Source organism: Tupaia chinensis, unplaced genomic scaffold (genome assembly GCF_000334495.1).
Source record: "Tupaia chinensis unplaced genomic scaffold, TupChi_1.0 Scaffold000532_1, whole genome shotgun sequence".
In the NCBI taxonomy this organism is placed as follows: Eukaryota; Metazoa; Chordata; class Mammalia; order Scandentia; family Tupaiidae; genus Tupaia; species Tupaia belangeri.
The window spans coordinates 6,960,437-6,987,039 of record NW_006160045.1 but is presented as its reverse complement, the minus strand read 5'-3'; the positions used below and the strand labels follow the sequence as shown (position 1 = coordinate 6,987,039).

The window sequence follows — 26,603 nt, the reverse complement described above, 5'->3', positions numbered from 1 at the left end:
CCACTGTTTGAGTCCCAGACCCGGTGGCTTAAACTCACACCAGGTGCATGTGCATGTGTGCCTAGGATCTCGAGAGGAGAATGGAGGAGAAGGGATTGAGGCATGGCCATACCCCAGGGGATGATTTCTCACTTTCTGTTTCTCTGTCTCTCTCTGTCTTTCTGGTAAACACATGCGCCCTAAAGCAAAAACCTCTACAAAAAATATAATTTTTTTAAAAAAGTCTTCATTTGCTTAAAAAGACAAGAAAAAAGAATAAACCCTGGAGCCACACAGTGGTACAGCAGTAAAACATGACACTCAGAAAGGCTGACCCACGTGGGAAGGTTCCAGTTCTTATCCAGAGATCTCCCGGAATACACCAGACATGTGCATGTCCATGGTCCCAAGCTAACTAAGGCTGAGGTGAATTGTAGCATCAAGGACCTGTTGGGAGTTGGGGGGTGGGGCAGTGTCAGAGCTGTCTCTGTTGCTCATGGAGTAAATAAACCTAAAAAGAAGTGAACCCTAATGTAAACTAAACAGTGAGTAATAATGATGTGTCAACACAGTCTCATGGATTGTAACAAATGTACCACTCGGCTACAGGCTGATGGAGGTGGAGGGTGGGGGAGCAAGGGCTGTTCATGAGTGGGGTAGGAGATATTTGGGAACTGTGTACTTCTGCACAATTTTACTACAAACCTAAAACTGATGTAAACTAAAAAATCTACTAAAATATCAATAAAAGTAATCCAGAATATTAAGTGAATAAAGGGGAAAAACGAGATATGATTATCCTAATAATTCCAGAAAAAGCATATGACGGGACCAGCAGGTGGCATAGTGGTTAAGGTGCTGGACATTCCCACATGGCCAACCAGAGTTCGAGTCCTGAATCTGGTGGCTTGCTTTCTCACTTCTCTCTCACTCTCATCCTCTGTCTCTCTCTGGTCAAATTAAAAAAAATGAGTGAATGAATAAATAAAATTAAATAAATAATTATAAAAAAAAGAAAAAGCATATGACATAATTCAATTAATTTTTAATCAATGATTAATTATTTTCTCAGCAAATTAGTAATAGAAGTCAATTTCTTCCATTAGATAAAAGAGTTCTTTTCTCCTTAAGCTGAAGAACAAAACAAGGATGTCTACCCTTGCGATACCTATTCAACACTGTTATTAGAAGTCCAAACTAGTGCAGTAAATCAAGACAAAGAAGTAAAAGGTATAAAATCTGAAAAGTGGAAAGGGAATTATCCCCATTCTCAGACAATATGATTATTTACTCAGAAAAACTAAGAAAGCAGCAACCCCAAGCAACTAAAAAATTATTTAAAATTTTAGCACTATCTCAGGATAGAAAAATAAAATACAAAAACCAACTGTATTAACTTACATATTAGCAGTGTAACTATTGGAATATAAAATATTCTTAAGTATTGTTTAATTTAGTGCCCCAAACTATAAATATGTACGAATAAATTCAAGAAAATATGAAGACCTATACATTAAAACTACAAACCATCCTTGAGAAAAGTTAAATTTGACCTTAAAAAACAAAGAAAACATTGTATTTTATGGAATGAAGAATTATTCATTGTAGGATAGCAAATAAAATCTATTATGATCTTTAAGCTAAATGTTTGTGATTTTGTCTTTTTATAGGTATGGCCACTGACAAAGGGACCTGAAGGATGACGCTGATGATTCTCAAGACTCCCTGAGGCATACACGAAGGAGAGTAATCACTGACCCCTTGAGGTCGTGTCTTCCCTGTGGAGTTCCAGAGTGTTAAGTAGTTCCTTTCAGGCCAGACTGCAGTTTTTGCACTGATCCCTGATCTTCTTTAGCTTTTGAATTCAGAGTTCATTTGTGGTATAACAGAACATTTGACCTTGGAGACAATATCAGAGTTCATTTGCATTGTGAGAAGACAACTGACTTTTGGTTTGCAGTGGCTGATCACTTGCAAAAACTGCAGTTTTAAGGTAATGCACAACAATGGCAATAAATGGTTATTATTATAGGATGGCACAAATTCCAGCTTTCAGAATTCACAGGTATGCAGGTTCTATCCTTTTCAATTCTTTTTCTTGTATATTCAGATTAGGAAGACCAGAAATATCTAATTGGGTCACACAGTAACTGGAAAATCAACATAAAAATGAATTTCTTAATTTCTAAAGAAGTGACTACTCCATCTTCCAGGTCCACCTGCCTTTTACATGTATAAGTATTAGGCACAAAAAAACTAACAATAAATAATAAAAAGTAGTGAAATCTTACTAAGATTGTTTATAATTATTATGGCCATTACATGGAACATTCTACACTGGTTGTTTTGTTTTTTTGTTTTTGCTATAGTGCATGTGTGCTCACCAGAAAGAGAGAGAAAGTAAGAAATCACCCCCCAGGGGAGATAGTCATGCCATAATCCCTTCTCCTGCACTCTCTTCTCGAGATTTGGTCATGTACACATGCACAATGTGCCTGGCATAATCTTCAAGCTGCCAGGTCCAGGACTCAAACCCTACATCCAGTCATATGGGATCCAGAACCTCAACTTCCACACCACTTGCTGGCCCTTACACTGTATTTTAACATTAATCCTTTCTCGGGGCCAGCAGGTGGTATAGTGGTTAAAGTGCTGGACTCATGCATGACTGACCACAATTCGAGTCCCGGATCCAGTGCCTTGAAACTCATATCTGGCGTCTGTGCATGCATGCCCAAAATCCCGAGAGAAAAATAGAAGAGAAAGGATAGCAGCATGGCCATTCCCCTTAGGGGGTGATTTTTCGCTTTCTGTCTGTCTCTGTCTCTGTTTCTCCAGCAAGCACAAGTTCTCTATAGTAAAAAAATCTCTTAAAAAATTAATTAATCCTTTCTCTCCAACTAACAACTACAGCTTTAGGTCTCTCTTTCAGCTGTTTTAGGAGTGGTTCTACATTATGGAAGGGATAAAAATGCATTTATAAATGCTAGCACCTTCCACAGGCCCATCCAGGGATGCCTATTAAAATGCAGAAGCTTCAGGGACAGCAGGTAGAGTGGTGGTTAAAGGCACTGGTCTCTCACATAGCTGACCACAATTTGGCTTGCTTTCTCACTCATTCTCTCTCTCTCATGAGTGCACAGACCCTAAAGCAAACTAAATAATAATAAATAAAATTAAGTAATTCTTTTAAGAAATGCAGAAGCTTCTAAAAAGACTTTCAAAATTTTTTGATAGTCTCTTTTAAAAGGTTCTTCACAAAAAATCAAATAAAAATCTAAAGTAACTAATTGAGAAGAAAATTAAATCTACCAACTTTTTTACTTGTTTCATAATTGAAAACAGTCTTAGTAAGATCCCACACTGAAGACAGAAAGCTAGGTAAAAAATTTACAAAAGTTAGTTCCCGGGGCCAGCAGATGGCATGGTGGTGAAGGCACTGGACTCCCACAGGAATAACTAGTTAAGAGTCTCTGACCTGGCAGCTTGGCTTGCTTTCTCACTCTCCCCCACCTTTCTCTCTCTGTCTCTCTCTGGTGAGTGCATGTGCCCTATAGCTAATTTAAAATAACAACAAATAAAATTTAATAAATGATTCTTTAAAAAAAAAAAGTCAGGCATAGAAAATGCTTTCTTTGTTCTAATAATCAGTTCCACCCTGAGATCAATAACCTAATTAAGAAATGAGCTAAGTTGAAAAAGATTACCTGTCAACTAGCTCCAAAATATTGTACAACTTTCTGTCATTTTATCTGGTCCTTTGGAAATGAAAAGTCAGGGTTTCCTGGCTGACGACTGCTTCAACAAACATCAAAGACTCTTAAATAAATTTAATGAAACATGAACAAAATTTCTACATTGAAAACTACAAAAAAATAATAATAATGAGAAACACAGACAGAATCACCTGCTTTAAAACAGAAGTTCTGAGGCCAGCAGGTGGTATGGTGGGTAAGGTGCTGGATTCCCACACAACGGACCACAACTCAAGTCCTGAATTCAGTAGCTTTAAAATCACACTGGGTATATGTATATACGTGCCCAAAATCCTGAGAAGAGAATAGAGGAGAGGGGACTGAGGAATAGTCATTCCCCCAGAAGGTGATTTCTCACTTGCCCTTTCTCTGCCTCTCTCTCCAGCCTGTGCACATGCTCTATGGCAAAAAAAAAAAAAAATGTCCTTTGCAATGAAATGTGGAAAAGGTAGTCTTCACAATAAATAATACTAAGAAATCACAAAGACTAAATAAAACTGTTCTCTATACCTCAGAAAGCACAAAATAATCAATAATCAAACAGATCACAGATCTAAATGTGAAAGATTTTTTGAAAGATTATGAAAAGAACTTGCAAAATCACTGTTGCAAAATATATTTATGACCTTGAGGTTAGAAAAGATTTTAAGAAAGGAACACAAAAAGCACTATTCATAAAGAAAAATAGAATTGAATTAATTCAAATTCAGAACTTCTGTTCAATATAAGTTTTATAAAGACAGAGGAAAGCCAAACCATAGTTTTTTTTTTAAATACATAAACATGCGGGTGTGCAAACACACACACACACACACACACACACAATCCCCAACAAAGGACTTTTATCCACTAAGTCAGACAACTAATCCACCCAGCTCTTAGTCTCCCATTCCCAAAGTGTGTACTTCACAAAAAAGAATATCCGAGTAATGTGAAGTGATACGAAAATGTACTCAACTCTAAGAGTTATCAGAAAATACAAAATGAAACCACAATACCACTATTCATTCTCAAAAAAATTGCTAAAGTCAAAAAACTTGTCCTTACATACATTGTTGGTGAAGAGTATAAATCTGGAGCCACTTGGGAAATCATTGGCGTTATTGCTAAAGCTAAATGTTGCCTGCATTATGACCCAGCAATTCTACTCCTAAATATGTATCAAACAAGAGTGAGTGCTTATAGTCTCCAAAAGACATGAACAAGAATGTTTATAATGGCATTAGTCATAACTAAAAACCATAAACAACTTGAATATGGACCAATACTAGTAAGAATAACTTATAGTATATGTTAACACAAAGAAACACCGTGTATCTATCTGAAAAAACAAGGATGAATCACATAACTCTAACACTGAGAAATGAGGCCAGAAATAAGAGTACACACTATATACTTCTTTTAACATAAAATTCAAACCAAGCGGGACCAGCAGGTAGTGTGGCACTGGACATTACCATCTGGCCGACCATGGTTCTAGTCCCAGACCTGGTAGTTTTCTCACTGTCTGTCTTTCTCTCTCTCTGTCTCCCTTTAGTCAAATTAAAATAAATGAATGAATATATAAAAATTAAATAATTCTTTAAAAAAGCTTAAAGCAAGCAAAATAAATCTATGGTGACTTATGCCAGATGACTAAAAATGAAGTAGCTAATCACACAGGGGGACATGGAAGCCTATTCAAATACTGGAAATGCTCTTTATTTTGATCTACATGTTGGTTAAAGAAGTTCATACAAACATAAAAATTCTGTGGGTGTGTATATGTCAATATTTTTTTCATTTTAAAATCTAATAATATATTTTTAGACAAATAAAAGCCAGTAATTTATCATCAGCAGACCTATACTAAAGAAATCCTAAAGGGAATTTTTAAGCCAAAAAGAAAATGATTCCCAAGGCAAAGATGTGAATGTAAAGAAGTATTTGAATATCAAGAGCAAGAGAAAATATAAATACATAGGTAAATGTAAATGAATAGGGACAGTATATTCATATTTTTGGGGGTTGCAAACATATGTAGAACTAAAATACATAAATGGCAATAATGAATAAAAGGTAAAAGCTGAATAAACAGGAATTGGCATAACACAAATTTACCAAAGATACATGTGGTAATGTCTATGTAAACAAACGAAAGATATTAAGACTAAGAAATTCATTGGGGCACGATATGATTTAAAATTTATCCATTAATCTAATAAAAAGAAATGAGAGACAAATAATACAGAATGAGCAAAACACACAGAAAACAAATAGTAATAAGTAGTGTAATCATGTTGAATGTTAACTGACTAAATATACTCCAAATTATAAAAAAAAAAAAAAGATTACTAGACTGGATTATAAAAAAAGAAAACCTAACTATAGTCTACTTAACAGTAAACACACCACAAAGTTATAAAAAGATGGAATAAGATATTTAATGGCAAATGCTTACAAAAATGCTGGAGGCCCAGCGGGTTGACACTGCTATTAGGTCACAGGAAATGTTAGGTTTGAGTCCCAACCTCCTCTAAGAAGCTGGAAATGTTGGCATGCACCTGTACTTTCAGGTACATAGGGGCTAAGGCAGGAGGACTGCAAACTGCCAACTGCAGCTGTCCAAAAATAATCTTTAAATAAAAGAGGTATAATTCTACTAATGTTAGATTAAGGAAACTATTTAGTCATAAAGCATTACTGAAATAATGAGCATTCCATAATGGTAAAAGAATAAATCACCAACCAAGAAGATATAACTCTATGTTTGTTATCCACTGCAAAAATCAAAGAAATAAAATAAACAAATCCTCTCTCAGGAAGCAATAAAACGAGCAGAAAAAGAAAAACAGGAAATAGGGACCAACAGATGGTGCAATAGTTACAATTACTGGTCTCCCACATAACTGACTGCAGTTCGAATCCCAGACCCAGAGGCTAAAACTCTTGCCAGGTGTGTATGTGTGAGTGTCCAAAATAGCAAGAGGAGAAAGGACTGTGGCATGGCCATATCCTGGGAGGTGACTTCTCTCTTTCTATCTTTCCAGCAAGCGCACAGAGAAAATATTTTGCCCTATTGCAAAAATCTCTCTTTAAAAATAAAAAAAGCAAACAGAAAATAAGGAAAAAGAAAAAAGCTAGAAATCAATACTCTAAGTATGTATTTCAATAAATTAGAAAGATAATAGCAAGTTAAAACCAAAGAGAGAAGGAAGGAAATATTAAAGAACAAAAATTAACATAACAAAAAAATTTAATCAGCAAAATTCAAAAGACCAAAAGTTAATTCATTGAAAAGATAATAAAATTGGTAAACCTCTAGTAAGATAATTTTTTAAAAATAAGAGAGATAAACAATCAATATGGTTTAAGTTTGAAAACTTAAATGATATGAGTAAATCTAGCAAATTGACACATTAATAGAAAATCTAAGAAGTTGTAGCTCCATTAAAGAAAGTAAATTTTATTAAAGCTTTCTCACTAGCAACCTCTAAGTTCAGATGGCTTCACAAGTGATATTCTGCAGGTATATAAGGAAAAAATAATAACAGTCATCACAAATTCTTCTAGAGAACAGTAAAAGAGGGCACACTTCCCTCTTTTTATGAGAACAGGATAACAAAGATACCAAAATCTCATCAGAACATTGCAAACAGTAAATTTTCAGGCTAACTTGTTTCAAGAGCACAGGTAAAAAGGTGCTAAAAAAGAAAAATTAGAAGAAAAGAGGAAGAAGAAAATAGCACATTGAATCTATTCATACATTTAAAAAAAAAAAAGTGACAATCCAGTTGGCCTCATTTGAGAAATGCAAAGTTAAATATTTGAAAATAAATCATTGTAATTCAATATGTTAACAAATTAAAGGAAAAAAATCATGTCTCAAAAGATGCTAATACAGCATTTTATTAAAATTAAACACAATTCATTATTTTTCAAGTATAATTAGCAAGACTGCTGGGTATGAGGTCAACAAAACACAATTATATTTCTAACTACTACCAAGAAAATAATTAGAAAGTAAAATTTTACAAATTCAAATTAAAATAGCATCAACAGTAATATCACATATCTAGGTCTAACTCTGTGGAGAGATATGGAAATCCTCTATCCTGAATGAAAACCATAAAACATTACCAATAGAAATTTACAGCCCTAAGTAAATGGAGGCATACATCATGAATATGGATTAGATGACTCAACATTGGTAAGATTTCAATATCTGCAAATTGATCACCAGTTTCAATGCAATCAAAATCCAAATTCCAGCAGGGGTGTGTGTGTGCATATGTATATGAATGAGTAGAAACTGAAGAACTAATTCTAAAATAGGATGAAAACACAAAGGGATAAAAAATGTGAGGTACTGCCAGAGTACATACACTACTATTATAGATATCAAGACTTCCTATAAACCATTAATAGAATAATTTAAGAGTGTAGTATTAGTAGTACAGGGAAAGACAAATAAATCAATGGAACAAAAAGCGAGTCCAAAAGTATGCTCACATTGATCATAGAAAGTTCATGTGAAAACATAAAACATTTTAGAAAAAATTCCATGTAGAACTATATCATTGAAAACTTTAATATCCTTTCTGATAAACTCTATCACAACAGCAAATAAGCAATATTTCAGTAAATTTCCCTCAAAATTGCAAAAATATAGCTTTTTCCAAAACAATTAGCAGATCTGCCATAAAATATTAATCCCTTACCTCTCCAAAAGCTCCTCGACCAATCACTTTTAATATTTCAAAGTCTTCTCTATGTAATCGCATTTGTTTCACTTTAGAAGTAAATGGTTTAGCTGAAAGAAAAGAGCACATTAATTAATTTCCCAATGACTATGATGCAAATTTGAGTTATTTCTTGCACAAACAAAATTCAAATTATGATGAAGCTTTAAGACAAGGAACAAGTAGATGGCATAATAGTTACATCACAGGACTCCCACAGGGCTAACTGCGGTTTGAGTCCCAGACCCAGTGGCTTAAAACTCACACCAGACACGTGTGAATGTGTGCCCAAAATCCCAAAAGGAGAATGGGGAAGGGGTTTCAAGTGGGCCCCCCCCCCGGGGGGGGGGGGGTCTCACTTTCTGTCTTTCTGTTTCTCTCTCTCCAGCAAGCACTCACGCCCTATAGCAAAAATCTCTCTTAAAAAAAAAAAAAGAAAGAAAAAAGCTTTAAGACAAAATATTTGAATAGTTGATATATTCTTCAAGCTATATAAGAATAAATAGATTTAAATTCCCTAAGAAAATAATATATTTTCTTTACTTCTTATATCTGTATAACATTTTTGGTTAGAAACTTACTTTAAACACCAAATAAGATAAACAAATACAAAGCAGCAAGGATGTAAAAATGAGACCCCTTTATTCTCATGTTAAACATTCTACTATTAGTGCTAGACTTTAACACAAAGGTCTAAGAAGTAAAAGCAGATTCATGGCACCAAAGAGAGCTTCAGCAATTCTTACCAAGTTAGTTATTTCTTTCACATTCATTCATTTAACATGCCTTTAGCAAGAGTCTACACCACACAAAGCATGATGGCAATAACCAGTTTTTAAAAAGATCATTCCAATATGATACCTTCCTTCAAGCTCTCAAGCCAGTAAACACAGACAAGTCCAGGTATACACACAAAATGTAATAATGCATAGTTTCTAAAAGAGGTAAATACAAAGTGTTTCAGCATCCTGAGAATGGGACACTAATTATGTTAACGCTAATGCTTCACAAAGGAGGTAAGAGATGAACTGAACTAAAAATAAAATTTTGCTCCTCTGACAGCATAGATATTTCAGGCAGAGAGCAGGGAAATACAAGCAAATGAAGAGAGGCAAGGGAACCAGCAGTTAGCATAATGGCTATGTCACTGGACTCCCACGTAGTCGACCGCGGTCCGTGTCCCGGACCCAGTGGCTTAAAACTCACGCTGGGCGCGTGTGCGTGCGTGCCCAAGATCCCGAGAGGAGAATGGAGAAGGGATTGTGGTGTGACCATACCCCCTGGGGGGTGATTTCTCGCTTTCTGTCTCTATGTCTCTCTCTGTCTGTCTGGCGAGCGCACGCGCCCTACAGTGAAAATCTCTCCAAAAAAAAAAAAAAAATGAGAGGCAAGAAAGTGAATGTTTGGTGATAATGATAAACCATTGTTGTCACAGAATTGAGAAAAGAAATGCAAAGAAATCAGAGATGGAAAATGGAAAGACCCTGACTGTCATGTGAAGACTTTAGATGCAACCTTATTAATAACAGAGGATAAATCAATATTTTTAAATAATTAAATCAATTATATATTGTGCTACCTCTAAGAGTAGTTTAAACTTGTCTCCTGCCCTCTCCTTATGTCCCTCTTTAGCCTCACATAAAAAGGAGTAGATATGGTAAAAGATCATTATACATGGGTACAGCTCTTTTCTCTTCTTTCCACGGTACCAGAGTGTGACAGGATCAAAGATAAGTATCTGACCTTTAGGCTAGTGAGACAAACACAGCAGCCCTTATTGCTATAACCAGCTAGAACTGGCCTAAGCAGGAAAACTCAGTACTGTTATTATATGAGCTTACTTTCAGAACTCCGACCAGCAACACTCCATACCTCCTTCCTGTTTGTTACTCTATAAAACAGCAGTCCTCAACCATTTTGGCACCAGGTACTAGTTTCATGGAAAAAAATTTTCCCACAGGAAATGGGGGGGTGGGTGGGGGGATCAGGATGATTCAGGTGCATTACATGTATTGCTTACTTTATGTCCATTATTATTACATTGTAATATATAATGAAAGAATTACACAACTCACCACAATGCAGTATTTAGAGCCATTCCGTGCTAGCATTACCACCTCAGCTCCACCTCAGATACTCAAGCATTAGATTCTTATAAGGAGTGTGCAACTGCGATCCCTCACATGCACAGGTCATAACAGGACTTACAGTTCTATGAGAATCTAATGCCGATACTGATCTGACAGGAGGAGGAGCTCAGGCAGTAATGCAAGCAATGGGGAGCAGTGGTGAATATATATGAAGCGAGCTTTGGTCACTTACTTGCTGCTCACTTTCTGCTGTGTGGCCCCATCTCTAATAGGCCACAGACCAGTAATAGTCCATGACCCAGGGTTTAGGGATCCCTGCTATAAAAGGTTCCTTTCCCTTACAACCGAACAGATCCCTCCTCTTCTCAAAGTCTGAGGTATGCCTCTTTTCGAACTGGACGCACTAGCAGAACTTCTTGGGTTAAGTAACATAGCTTGTGTTGGTCTGAAGGTATTTAGTGCTAACGAGTTTAGAAAATAGGCATATTCCACACTGCTTAGTTCAGTTCTCTGGAGATTTCTACATTAGTGTTTTAAATTGTAAAGAGAGAAAACGGAGCTTGGATCCCTATTTGGAATCCACACAACATAAAAAGGACATGGATAAAAGAGATCATTTGAAAATACGAAGGATCTAACACCGTGAATGAGCGCAGTGGTATGGTATACACTGCAGCCAGGAAGTGAACACACTGATAACATGGCCATGGCATGCTGGCTTTGAAAAAACTGGACTGGATAGACTATGGCCACTGTGCGTCAGTCAGATCCCCACAGATTACAAACTGCCCTAATTTAAGGAAAGTTTACTTACAACTGGACTACACTAATTCCCCTCGTATCTATGGGGGACTCCCAGTAGAAGCCTGAAACTGCAAATAATTTCAAACCACACATATATTATGTTTTTGTCTATATATGCATATATATGATAAAGTTTAGTTTATAAATTAGGCATGGTAAGAGGTGAACAATAACTAATAAAAAATAGAACAATTGGGTCAGACTTGCGGCCTAGAGGTTAAGAGAGCTGCATCTCACATGGCCAACCATGGGGCAACTCCTGCCCCAGTAGCTTGAAAAACACACCAGCTGTGTGTGCTTCATGCCTACCCAAAATCCCAAAGAGATGGAAAAATGGAGGAAAGCCGAATGTAGCATGACCACACACCATGAGAGAAAGGATGTCTGTCTCTCTAGCATGTGTGTGCACCCTCTAGCAATTAAAAACAAAACAAAATAACAATTTTAATAAGCCAGCATTATTACCCTTATGCTTTGGGGCCATTATTAAGTAACATAAAGGTTAAACTCAAAACTGTGATGGAGATAACACATGACAGTCAATCTGATGGTCTAAATGACTACTACATAAAGTGAATAATGAATGGGCAGCACATATAGTGTGGATACACTGGACAAAGGGATGATTCACATCCTAAGCAGACAGGGGAGGACTTTATGAGATTTCATCATAGTACTCATGCCATGCAATTTAAAACTTATGAAATGTTTATTTCTAGAATTTTTCACTTACCTTTTTCAGGCCACAGTTGACCAAAACCATGGAAAGTAAAATTGCAGATAAGTGGAAGCACTACTGTATTTATTAAAGGTAGGTAGGATGTAAGGGAACCACAAAGACTACTAGTATACTAGCTAGCATAAGCGAAATACTTGGTTAAGAAAGGCAGATACAGAATGTGTAACGTTACATGGTGTGGAGGTTAAGAAGGCTGGATCCGACATGCCTCACTTCGCAGTTCGAGTCCCAATACTAATGGCTTAAAAATTATGCCGGCCGCAAGGCTAGCAGGTAGCATGGTGGTTAAGGTACTAGACTCCCACATGCTAACCATGCTTTGAGTCCCAAACCAGGTAGCTTGCTTTCTCACTTTCCTTCTCTCTCTCTCTCTCTCTCTCTCTCTCTCTCGTAAGTTAATATATAAATAAAGAAAACCTGCTGAGTGCACATGCACACATGCCCAAAATCTTGAGAGAAGAATGGAAGAGATTGCAGCATGGTCTTCCTCCCTGGGGACTCATTTCTCAATTTCCCTTTCTCTCCCCATTTATCTGTCTCTCTCAGGTGAGTGCACCCACTCTACAACAACAACGAATGCATAAATTTAAAAGACAAAATGTGGAGCCAATGTGAAGTAAGTACTAGACTACCTGTGATTTAGATCTGGAACATATAACAACACAAAGCATTTCAGTAGTTCTTTAAGTATGTACATCTTCTGCTTCATTTTACTTCTCCCTCTATGCCAAGGCTTTCAAATAAACTGGCATCCAATAAAGTATATGTACTATACCTTTCTCTCATTAATGACCCTAAGGAAAAAAACAACATTTCATCACAGACAACTACAGTTATTTTCAATCTAATTTAGTTCCTGAAGAATAATTCTCCTTCTTCTAGGTAATGTCTTACTTATCTTAAAGATAAGAAATCCAGACATTACAATTGTCTGAAACATTACTGCAAAACAGGAAAGAAAATATTTTTTAAAACCAGAGAGACTGAAATTCAATCAAGTAAGCACACTATTGTTAAAATATTCTAATTTGGAACCAGCAGATGGCATAATGGTTGCATTGCTGGACTTCCACAGTCAACCACAGTTAGAGTCCTAGACCTGGTGGCTTAAAATTCACACCAGGAGCATGTGCATGCCTGCCCAAACTCCCCAAGAGAAGAATAGAGGAGAAGGGATTGTGGCATGGCCATTCCCCCCAGGGGGGTGATTTCCCACTTTCTGTCTGTCTCTCTCTGGCTCTCTGGCAAGTATACGTACCCTATAGCAAAAACATCTCTCTCAAAAAAAAGTTCTAATTTAGTAAAGGTCCAAAGAATGCTAGTCTGCCAAAAAAATAAAAATAAAAACATTACCTTTCTATGAAATAGCATATGCCCTGAAAGCACAAGCAAAAAAGAACAGTGTAAAATCATGAGTAATTAAGATTAAAGAGTTTATCAATTATGAAAGTTCATGGGAGTCTGTAGCATTAATGTGAATTAAAATAATAACCCCTTTTCTTTTTTCTCTCTCTTTTTTTTTTTTTTTTGGAGAGATTTTCGCTATAGGGTGCATGCACTCGGCAGACAGATAGAGAGAGACAGAGAGACAGAAAGCGAGAAATCACTCCCCAGGGGAGATGGTCACACCGCAATCCCTTCTCCTCCATTCTCCTCACGGGATCTTGGGCATGCACGCACACATGCCCGGCGTGAGTTTTAAGCCACCGGGTCCGGGAAGCAAACTGCGGTCAACTACGTGGCAGTCCAGCGACATAGCCATTACGCTAACTGCTGGTTCCCAATAACCCCTTTTCTTTACTTTCTGGAATGTGCTATAATTAAAATCCCATTTCTTTGACACTGTTAAATTGTTCTATTTTCAGGCATACAAAAATGAGTTGTTTATATCTTGAATTTCCTTAGAAAGTTCATAGTTTACTAACCATTTATTCAATTCACTCAAGAAGTAAGTATCTGCTTTAAAAACCAGTTGGTGTGGGAACAGCAGATGGCATAATGGCTATGTCACTGAACTCCCATATAGTTGACCGCCGTTCAAGTCCCGGACCCGGTGGCTTAAACTCACACCAGGCACATGTGCGTGCGTGCCCAAGATCCTGAGAGGAGAATGGAGGAGAAGGGATTGCGGCGTGGCCATGCCCCGTGGGGGGTGATTTCTCACTTTCTGACACTCTCTGTCTTTTTTGGCAAGCACACGCGTCCTATAGTAAAAACCTCTCAAAAAAGAAAAAGCTGGCATAATGACCAGCAGATGGCATAATGGTTACATCACTGGACTCCTACATAGTCAATTGCAGTTCAAGTCTCAAACTTGGTGGCATAAAACTCATACCAGGCACGTATGTGTGCATGCCCCAAATCCCAAGAGGATAATGGAGGAGTAAGGATTGTGGCACGGCCATCCCCCACCAAAGGGTGATTTCTCACTTTCTGTCTCTCTGTCTCTCCGGCAAGTGCATGCACCCTATAGCAAAAATCTCTTTAAAAAATAATAAAAATAGTTTTATGCCTATACACTTGCAGTAAACAATGTGAAAAGGACATTTCTTTTTCAATTTCATTTGTAATAGAATCAAAACAATACTTAGGAATAAATTTAACCATGGAAATCAAAGCCTTGTATACTGAAAACTATAAAATACTAGTAAAAAGAAATTAAAGAAGACCTAAAGAATGGAAAGATCGCCCTCAGTCTGAACTGGATAATTTATTAACAATGTTAAGATGATAACGCTTCCAAAAGCAATCTACAGGTTAGTGTAATCACTACCAAAATCTCAATGACGCTTTTTATTGAAATAAAAATACTCATCCTAAAATTTAAATGGAGTCTCAATAATCTCTGAAGTCAAAATGATCTTGATAAAGAACAAAGTTAGAGGTTTTATGCTCCTGATTTCAAAACATAATATAATGTTAAAGCAATTAAAACAGTGTGATACCGGCATACAGACGGACATAAAGATCAATGGAATAAAACAGAGAATTCTGAAGTATATCTTCACATGTGTGGTCTATTGATTTTAACAAGGGTGCCAAGAGCATTTGAGGAAAGGACAGTCAACAAATGGTGCTAGGGAAACTGAACATTCATTCACATAGAACAAATCTTTATCTTTACACCATACACAAAAATTAATTTGAAATGGGGACCAGCAGTTAGCGTAATGGCTATGTGGCTGGACTCCCATGTAGCCAACTGCGGTTCGAGTCCCGGACCCAGTGGCTTAAACTCATGCCGGGTGCGTGGGCGTGCGTGCCCAAGATCCCAAAAGGAGAATGGAGGAGAAGGGACTGCGGCATGGCCATCCCCCTGGGGGTGAATTCTCACTTTCTGTCTCTCTGTCTCTCTTTCTGGTAAACGCATGCGCCCTATAGCAAAAACCTCTAAAAAAAAAAATTAATTTGAAATGGAGCAAAAGACCTGAACTTCAAAGCTAAAACTATATAAAATTCTTATACAAAAACATAGAACTCCTTATGACACTGGATATGGCAATTTCTTGGATATAACACAAAAGGCACAGGCAAAAAGTGAAAAAAATAAACTGGATTTCATCAAAATTTAAAATGGTACGCCTACTATGCAAAACAGTTTTGTGGGACTTAGCCACCATAGTGGCACACAGGGTAATGCCACCATTTAGGAAACTGGCAACCACATGTAAGACCCATGTTTGGTTCCCAAGCCAACCTGAACATGTAGGACACGGGTATATTTGCCGGTGATCCCAGCTAACTGGGAGGATCAGGTAGGAGGATCTCAACACAGACAGGCCCTATCAGGAACATTTATCTCCTTCTCTATTTTCGTTATATTTCTCTCTGCTCACAAAGGTGGACAGGATCAGATTGGTGGTTCCTCAAGACACCAAACATGGGTTCCCATATGACCCAGGAATTCCTTTCTAGATATTCAACCAAAAGTGTAAAACAAATGGTTTTAATGGTGGTGAAGGGGTAAAATGTGACACACTGTGAGACCCAAAGTTTGGAGACTTTCCTGCATGTGTTAGGTACATGCTTGCCCGTGACTGAAGCTTGGTTGAAGGCTAGGGATTGACTTTGGCATAGAGACCACGTAGTGGATGATGTCTCTCTTTCTCTCTGTCTCACCTATGGAAGAAATAAATAAACTTTAAGAAAAATACAGACTTCTAGGATTCAGGCCCAGAGGTCAGGAATTGGGGGAGTGGGGGGTGAAGCCGAAAGAAAGGATTCAAGCAGATACTTGTACATCAGTGTTCATTACAGCATTATTCATAAGAACCAAAAGGTGGGACCAGCAGTTGGCATAACAGCTATGTCGCTGGACTCCCATGTAATTGACCGCAGTTCAAGTCCCAGACCTGGTGGCTTAAGCTCATGCTGGGAGCATGTGCATGCGTGCCCAAGATCCCAAGAGGAGAATCGAGGAGAAGGGATTGCAGCATGGCCATCCCCCCTGGGGGGTGATTTCTCGCTTTCTGTCTCTCTACCTCTCTCTGTCTTTCTGGCGAGTGCACGCACCCTATGGCAAAAACTTCTCTAAAAAATAAAAAGAACCAAAAGGTAGAAACAACCGAAATGTCTATCAACAGATGAATAGATAAATGAAATGAGACATATATATATGTGTATATATATATATATATATATATATATATATATACACACAACAGTATATTATTCAGCTTTAAAATGATATAAAGACTTAGCCAGGGGACCAGCAGTTAGCGTAATGGCTGTCGCTGGACTCCCATGTAGTTGATCGTGGTTCGAGTCCTGGACCCAGTGGCTTAAACTCATGCCAGGCATGTGTGCGTGCATGCCCGAGATCCTGAGAGGAGAATGGAGGAGAAGGGATTGCGGCGTGGCCATCCCCCCTGGGGGGTGATTTCTCGCTTTCTGTCTCTCTGTCTCTCTCTGTCTGTCTGGCAAGCACAGGCACCCTATAAGCAAAAATCTCTCAAAAAAAAAAAAATACTTAGCCATAGCTAAGTCTTTAAAAACTCTAAGTAAAATAAAAGGCAAATTCTTTATGATCTCAATTATATGAAATACCTAGAACTGGCAAATTATCATAGCAAAAGAAAGTAGACTTGAGTTTACTAGGAGCAAAAAAGCAGAATAAATAAGTTATTGGTTAATGGTCACAGAATTTTTCTTCTGATGATGAAAAGATTTGGAAATACTGATGATGCCTCACAACATCATACGTGTATTAAAGCCACTGAATTATATATTAGAAAATGGTTAAAATGGCAATGGCAAATTTTATGTTACATAAAAATTACAATTTTAAAAAATTAATAATATATGAAACTCATTGAGTTGCATATTTCCAGTGGGTGAATTGTTTCAGTATGTGATTCCTGTGTCAATAGAGCTGTTTTAAAAGAACAAAGGAAGAAATCTTTAAAAACACATACTTTTGACAAAGTAGGTTGATACATACAGTCCGATTAGAACTAAAAAGGAAAGCTTAACTCTAGTCTCAAATAATTTTAAAGTCAATTTCCTGTACTTAAAAGGGGCTTTGATTTATACTATATCATAGAACCACAAATCAAATGTCATTAACCCACAATTTAGTTCCTCCTACAACTAAATCAGAAGTCCAGAGAAAGTTTGCAGAACTGATATTTTATGCAAATTACACCTAGTGATTATTCTAATTTGTGTAAAAATTAATAAGGAATAATAATTACTACATAGGAGTTAGAGTTATACTGTAAGAAATGAACCAAAATAGGGATCAAATGGTGTTGCAGTGGTGACACAACTGGACCCACATGGGAAAATTCCAAGGTTTGAGGCCCTGGATTTCTTAGAGCACACTGGACACAAATAGTGTGTGCTTATTACTCAGGTCAGCTGAGACTGTGGGTGGATCACACCCTGAGGACACTGTTAGGAATGCCTATCTCTATGTCTGTCTCTCTCTCTCTTGAAAATAAAAAACTTAAACAATTGTGTTTTTTTAAAATAACGGTGAACCCCCCGCCTTCCTCTTTCCAACCAAGCAGGCACCAGTGGTGGCAGCGCTGGGCAGCTATGGCCAAAATTAAGGCTCAGGATTAAGAGGAGGAGCTGTTCAAACAGCTGGATGACCTGAAGGTGGAGTTGTCCCAGCGAGTCCAAAGTGACAGGAGGAGCTGCGTCCAAGTTGTCCAAGATTCGAGTTGTCGGCAAATCCGTTGCCAGTTTTCTCACCGTCATTAACCAGACTCAGAAAGAACACCTCAGCAAATTCTACACCAGCAAGAAGTGCAAGCCCCTGGACCTGTGGCTCAAGAAGACCCGTGCCATGCGCCAGCGGCTCAACAAGCACGAGGAAAGCCTGAAGACCAAGAAACAGCAGCAGCTGAAGGAGCGGCTGTACTCGCTGCGCAAGTTCGCGGTCAAAGCCTGAGCACGGGCCTCAATAAAATGCAGAACTGGCTGGCAAAAAAAGAGACGGTGAACCAAAATGAAAGGGTTATATAAATGATATGATTACTGAGCACTCCACTCATAATGTCTAGGGCAATTTGAAAGATAACTCAGTATTACTGGGAGCGGGCAGGTGGCATGGTGGTTAAAGGTGCTGGATTGCCACATGACTGACTACAGTTTGACTCTTGGACCTGGCGGCTTGCTTTCTCACTTTCTCTTTCTCTCTCTCTCTGTCCAAATTTTAAAAAATAATAATAACAAATGAAATTAAATAAATATTTTTTTAAAAAACAAAGGTAATTCATTATTATTAAAGCTGAGAATTCAGAAATTCGATGATAGATCCAGAAGATTCACATATCAATTACTTCAATATTTATTTCTACATTGCATTTTTAAAAACGGATATTACAGGGAACCAGCAGTTAGCGTACCGGCTATGTCGCTGGACTCCCACGTAGTTGACCACAGTTCGCGTCCCAGACCCGGTGGCTTAAAACTCACGCCGGGCGCGTGTGCGTGCGTGCCCAAGATCCCGAGAGGAGAATGGAGGAGAAGGGATTGTGGCGTAACCATCCCCCCTGGGGGGTGATTTCTCGCTTTCTGTCTCTATGTCTCTGTCTGTCTGGCGAGCGCACGCGCCCTATAGCAAAAACAAACAAAAAAAAAACACCTCTCCAAAAAAAGAAAAAAAAAACTGATATTACAATTACTTGAATATTTCTACAATGCATTTTTAAAAACTGATATTATAGCAGATAGTGTAATGGTTACATTGGTGGACTTTCATGTAGTTGACCACAGTTAAAGTCCCAGACCCGGTGGCTTAAAACTTATGCCAAGCGCATGTGCATGGGTGCCCAAAATCCTGAGGAGAGTAAAGACATGTGCATGGGTGCCCAAAATCCTGAGGAGTAACTGTGAAGGGAGTGCGTGGCCATCCCCCTGGAGGGTGATTTCTCGCTTTCTGTCTCTCTTCTCTGTCTCTCTGGCGAGCACACATGCCCTATAGCAAAAATCTCTCTCTGAAAAAATAAAAATTTTTAAAAAACCTGATACTGGGTCAGCCCCCATAGCCCACCGATTAAGGGAGCCAAATTCCAATGGCCTATCACAGTTTGAATCCTGGCCCTGGTAGGTTGAAAAACACACCAGACATGTGTGCATGGGGATGGTGGAGGAGGGAATGCTTTCTCCCTTGCTCTCTCTCTCTCTCCATCTGTCTCTGTCCCTTTCAAGCAAGCACACATGCCCTCTGGCAATTAAAAAAAAAAATGAGTACCATTCAACTTACTCCCAAAAATTCATTAACACTATTTTAACAAAAATGCTTATTACAAAGCTATGTTTATAAAAATTATCAATTCTATCTATCAAAGGCTCAGTTCAGGCACTCAGTGATTAAAATAATGTGGGATTTAAAAATGAAACAAAAAAAACGTTTATTTTCAATAAAACCATTGAAAAAGATTTAATAATCACTATACTACTGTCCTTGACAAAAATGAAGAATATGTAAAGGGTAGATTGGGTCTGTGCACAGTTAGACAAATGACATGCTATTCTGAATAGATGCTATGTTTAGTGACATTTCACAAAGTACTACACCATCTAATAAAGATGATGCCTTGACTTCTTCAGTGCTGTACAGCTAAGTACCTTTACCTAAGGTACACACACACCTTCTGAAGTTATCTGCAATGCCATCTCTTTTCTCTAAAAATGGCCCCCTCAATTCTCAAGGATGGGTCGAGTGTTTATTGTGAGATCCCACTCAAGTGCCAAAGTGAATAAGTGTGAAAATGTGACCTAAGATGGGAAACAATTTAAAATTGAACTCAGAAAGAGCCTCTGCCGATGGTTACAAGAATTAACATATAAATTTGGTAGGTTTGGGGGCAAAACTTCTACCATAAGGCTAAAAGCAAAGAAAGTAAGTTCTGCAAAAAGAAAGACAAAAACAAAGCAGATAAATGGAAAGAAGTAGGGACAGTGACAAAGGAAGTGTTCTGACAGCTTAGTCCAGGTTCCAGTGATTCTTGACATTTGATTGCATTCATGCAGGCGACTACTTGAACCATTCCTGCAGGCGACTACTTGAACACTCCTGCATCTTGCGATAAATATCTAGTTTTTCTCTCATAGATAAACAGAGTTAGACTCCAAACAAATACATCATTTATTTATCATATAATTACATAAGGTGCATTTTTTTTCTTTTTTTGAGAGGTTTTTGCTCTAGGGCACGTGCGCTCATCAGAAAGACAGAAAGAGACAGAGAGACAGAAAGTGAGAAATCACCCTCCAGGGGGGATGGCCACACTTCAATCCCTTCTTCTCCATTCTCCATTTGGGATCTTGGGCACGCACGCACACATGAGCCTGGCGTGACTTTAAGCCACTGGGTCCGGGACTCAAACCATGGTCGACTACATGGGAGTCCAGCAACATAGCCATTACGCTAATTGCTGGTCCCGGTGCATATTTATTAGCCTCATTTATTGTGAAGTCTAAAGAGACATGATTTGCCTGCCAAAATCTGACAAGTCAGCCACCATGCATGCCACAGTTGGCACAGACAGCTCCAAAAGTAGCCATTTTTGTATATTTTGATATTCTGTCCCAATTTCATAATAAGAAAGAAAGAACTGTTTTCTGAATGTATTATATTTGTCTGGTTTTAGACAGGGTCTTGCTATGCAGCAATCTTCCTGTCTCAGCCTCCTAAGCCCACCTATTTCAGACAGGATCTCTCCGGGGTCCATGCTGGCTGTGAGCTGGTGATCCTCCCACCTCAGCCTCCTGAGTGGCTCAGTTTTATAGAGAGGACCAGGAATCAAACCTGTGCCTCCCACTGGCCTTAGCCTCCCATAGTAGCATCAACCAGCACATACTATGTGGCTGAGCAAGGTATACCTTACAAGGTATACCATTTTTTCTGCTCTGAGTAGCCCAAGATACAAAGATGGAGTCTCCTTCAACTTACCCTTCAGCCTCCCTCTTCCCAACAACTACTAACCAAACGATAGAGTGTGCTAGTTGTATGCCACTCAGGGTAGCCACCATGGCTTAAGAGAAAAACCTTGGGATTTCCAACAGAAAAAGAAGTGAGGTCCAGCTGCAGTGGCACGGGCAGCATGGCATCACTGCATAATAGTCATATTACAAGGCCCTGGGTTTGGATCCCAGGTTGATGTGACCATGTCAGCTGTACCTGCAGGTATGCATGATCCAGAGGACCACAGGACAGGGTGAGGGAAGGATCATAATGTAGTGCCCGTATCAGGGGCACTACACCTTTCCAGAAAATAAATGAACTTTTTTTTCTTTTATTTTATACATTCAATACATCACTTAGCTTGTAAAGCGAATTTACTCAACATGAATACATTTCACACCAGTCCAGCTGAGGATACTACACACATTCATCAACAGACAACAATCCATTTCTGTGTCCCATACATGTCTTGTCTCTCTATTTTTTCCTTAATTTCTTTCCTTACACTCTCCCCCTTCTCCCACCCTCTTCCCACACTGTCTCCAGTCTCCAGAACCACTTTTCATGCTTTTATATCCTCTAAATCTTTCAGTTTCTGCCCTAGAGTGAAGACAGTCGGTATATATTTAGTAGAGACATACAATATTTCTCTTTTATAGCCTGGCCTGCTTCACTCAGCAGTAAGCCTTCCATATCCGTCCACTTTTTTTTTTTTGGAGAGGTTTTTTGCTATAGGGCGTGTGTGCTCGCCAGAGAGACAGAGAGACAGAAATCGAGAAATCACCCCCCAGTGGGGATGATTACACCGCAATCCTTTCTCCTCCATTCTCCTCTCCAGATCTTGGGAACGCACACACATGTACCCAGCGTGAGTTTAAGCCACCAGGTCCAGGACTCAAACAGCGGTTGGCTACATGGGAGTTCAATGACATAGCCATTACTCTAACTGCTGGTCCCTCCATCTACTTTCTATCAAATGCCAAGATCTTGATTTTTATGGCTGAGTAACATTCCTTAGAGTATATGAGCCATACTTTCTCAATCCATTCATTTGTTTGTGAACAACTGGGTTAGTTCCATGTCTTAGCAATTATGAATAATGCCACAATAAACATAGATGTGCAAGCACTTTTCCTACTGAGTGTTCTCCTATCCTTTGGAAAGATACCCAGCAGTGGAACTGTTGGATCATATGGTAGTTCTATTTGTAGATCTTTGAGGACCTCTATATTATTCTCCACAGTGGGTGGACCAATTTACATTCCCACCAAGAGTGAAGGAGAGTTCCCCTTTCACCACAGCCCTGCCAATACTTGGAAATAAATCAACTTTAAAACCAAAGAAAAGGAGAGTGTAAAGGAGAAGGTATAAGTGAGAATAAAAGATGAGGAATAAAAATAGCATCTGAAAGAGAAAAAGAGGCCAAGAAGAGAACATAGAGTGCTAGCCCAAGAGATTTTAATCCTCTCTGTTCTCATTATTCTCCTTCCTTTTCCTCACCAATACCAACTTATGTTTACTATGAGTTTTTATATTAGACAGGAATAGACCCATGCTCCTACTGGAAAAATAGATGAGATTAGTGAATATATTAGTATCTCTGATTCTTATAAACTCTATAATGTTGAAGCTTAAGAGGCTAGTAAATTCACCCAGGAATGTCTTTCACTATTCATTTAACTCTGCATATAATTAACTATTGAATACCTAGTCACTGTACTAGAAACAGAAAACATTCTAGGTAGTTACCTAGTCAACCTTCCCATGGCAACAATTTAATCTAATCACATACTTCTTCCAAATATCTATTATCAGCACTATTAGTAATGTATAAGCCCAGGGCATATGACAGGGTATTGCTTTATGAAGCCATGCGGGAAGACCCAGAGTTCAGATCATGAGTCAACATGAACATACCAGGTGCAACCGTGGGTGATCCACGTTAGCTGGAAGGCTAGTGGGAGGATTGCAGCATGTCAATACCCTATCGTGTGTGTGTGTGTATGTGTGAGATGACAGAAATAAACTTTAAAAAGCAATAACAAGTAATATATAAATCAACAAGTCTATAGAAAAAAATGTTTAAGGTTTTTGCCATAGGGCTTATGTGCTTGCCCGAGAGACAGACAGGAACAAGAAGAAGAAAAGTGAGAAATCATACCCCAATTGGACAGCCACATCACAATCCCTTCTCCATTTTCCTCCTTGGGTTTTGGGCAGGTGCAAACATGCACCCAGCATGATCTTCCAAGTCATCAGGTCCAGGATTTGAACCACCATCCACTATGCAGGAGTACAATGACTTAACCACCATGCCACCTGCTAGCCCCAAGTGTATAGCTAATTTTACATATTAATTTTATGAGAAATAAATCTCAAAGGAAGAGAAAACAGTCCCTAAATAAATCTGTTTTCACCTAGCTGGTAAGAATATTGTATAAAACTATAAAAAAAAGTTTGTATGTTTTGTTGTGTTGAACTGTTTTATATTTTTAAAATATGACAAAAGTAAAAAGAAAATAGTTTAGGTACTTTTTCTTATAAAAAAATTTTTGCCAAGACCAGCAGGCAGCATGAGAGTAGGTAAAGTGCTAGATTCTAACGTGGCCAACTACAGTTTGAGTCCTGGACCCACTGACATGAAAGTCATGCTGAGTGCATGTGTATGCCCCAAATTCCAAGATGACAGTGGAGAAAGGATTCCAGTGTGGCCATTCCCCTGAGGGGTGATTTCTTGCTTCCCCTCTCTGTCTCTGTCTGTCTCTCTAGAGAGCACATGAGTCCTATGACAAAAACCTTAATTTTTTTTTTTTTTTTTTTTTGGCCTTGACAGAGAGATTTTTTGCTATAGGGCACTTAGAGCACATGAGTTCTATCACAAAACACTTTATTTTTTTTTTTTTTTTTTTTTGCCTAGGTCAATCCACGGCCTGGTAGTTAGGGTGACTAGATCTCACACACCTACCATGCAGTTCAAGTTACTGACCTGACAGCTAGAAAAACACACCAGACATGTTTCTATATACCCAAACTCTTGAGAAAGGAGGGAAAATGGAAGAGAAGGGATTGCAGCATGACCATGCCCCATGAGGAGGTGCTTTTTTGCTTGCTTTCTCTCTTTCTCTCTCTATCTCTCTCTCCCTCTCCCCCTCCCTCTCTCCCTCTCTCTCTCTCTCTCCCCCTCCCTCTCTCTCTTTCTCACTCTTTCTCTCTGGTGAGCACACATGCCCCCTGGCAAATTTAAGAAAACAAACAAATAAATTCTACCTGATTAGATTTAGGCAAAGCAAAGAGAATTTTACAAAACAATTCAAAGGTAATCTATAAAAATAAATGTTAAACAGTCAAGAAACATTTAAAAAGAAATATTAAGGGCCTTACTTTACTATCTAATAAAATGTGTTACTGAGACTGGCAGGTGGCATGGTGGTTAAGGGTGCTGGACTCCCACATAGCCAACTGTGATTCGTGTCCCAGACCTGGCGACTTGCTTTCTCATTTTATCTTTCTTTCTCTCGTCTATTCCTCCGTTCAAATTAAAAATAATTAAATTAAATAATTCTTTTAAAAATATGTTATCAAACTATCAGTTCAAACATAAAAATATCATCTTAAAATGATGCATGCTATAAATATATTAGAACAGGATATTTTTATGTTCTTGGGATGGGGAAAGACTTTTCTAATCAAGATGTCAAAAGCAAAAGTCTTAAAGAAAAAGACAGAAAAATGTAGCTAAGTAAAAATTAAAGATTTATTTTGTGGGACCAGCAGTTGGCGTAATGGCTATGTTGCTGGACTCCCATGTAGTCGACCGCGATTCGAGTCCCAGACGCGGTGGCTTAAAACTCGCACCGGGCACGTGTGTGTGCGTGCCCAAGATACCGAGAGGAGAATGGAGGAGAAGGGACTACAGCGTGGCCATCCCCCCCCGGGGGTAATTTCTTGCTTTCTGTCTCTCTGTCTCTCTCTGTCTGTCTGGTGAGCGCATGCATCCTATAGCAAAAGCTTCTCCAAAAAGAAAGAAAAGATTTATTTTGTATTAAAGTTTTATTTTTAGAAACACTCTAAGTGTGAAAGGAAAAACTACAAACTGGAAAAATACATGTATGTATATAAGGATCAGAAGGTTGCAATTCTTAAAATTCAAAGAAATCTTACAATATGGTGAGTAAAAAAGAGCACTATAATAGAAAATAAAGTACATGTGTAAATAATTTTAAAATTAAGTATAAATTTATATTACTTTTTCAAAATATCTTATTAAAGTACGAAATACAGAAGATGCTCCGTATTATAAGCTCATATGTCAATGAAATATCTCAAAGTAAATGTGTAATATCTCAAAGTGAAAGTATAAATTGATTTTAAACATTTAGAAAGCCATAAGTCAAGTATATTAAGTAATTTAGAGGTCTGGAAAAACTATTCAAAACCTGGCTCTGTCATTGATTAGCTGTGTAACCTTGGATAAATTTTTAATCTATCTAATTTCAGTTTCTTTATGGAAATTAAACAATTTACTAACTCAAAGTTATTGGCAAGAGACATAGTTCATAAGCAGATGAGAGAAAAACTTCAGAGAGGAAGACCTGACTGTAAGATGATGATAAAAATGAGAAGAGGTTAAATTTGCACTTAAAAGAATAATGACCAAGGAAGACTTGAGAAAAATGCCTTAGCCCATGTGGGTGTGAGAGACAGGTGGCATGCATGTATCTGTCCGTGGTCCTGAACAACCATTAAATGGTTGGAGGGGGTTGGTATCTTTTTGGAGAGATTTTTGCTATAGGGTGTATGCACTTGCCAGAGAAACAGAGGAAACATAGAGAGCCAGAAGGAGAGAAATCACCCCCAATGGGGGATAGGCATACCACAATCCCTTCTCCATTCTTCTCTTGGGATCCTGGGCATGCACATACATGTGCCAGCATGAGTTTCAAGCTGCCAGATCCAGGATTCGAACTGTGGTAGACTACATGGGAGATCAGCAATGTAACCATCATGCCATCTGCTGATCCCAGGAGCAGTTTATTCTAATTATGGAATACTAATGATACTCTTCAAAGTCTCCTAGAAATTCTCAAACAGGCAAAT

General features: G+C 38.2%; 1 protein-coding gene and 1 pseudogene across 8 annotated transcripts in view; one reads left to right on the top strand and one right to left on the bottom strand.

The window, feature by feature from the left end:
• The window catches only part of CDC42BPA (CDC42 binding protein kinase alpha), a 280,345-nt gene that overhangs the window by 224,673 nt on the left and 29,069 nt on the right, over positions 1-26,603 (bottom strand). For all 8 annotated transcript variants that reach the window (XM_014591108.1, XM_027775224.1, XM_027775225.1 and 5 more), the window contains exon 2: positions 8,435-8,526. In XM_014591108.1, coding sequence (XP_014446594.1) covers positions 8,435-8,526 — 92 coding nt within the window. The remainder of the gene's footprint in view (positions 1-8,434; positions 8,527-26,603) is intronic.
• Positions 18,128-18,485, top strand: LOC102487600 (60S ribosomal protein L35 pseudogene; annotated as a pseudogene).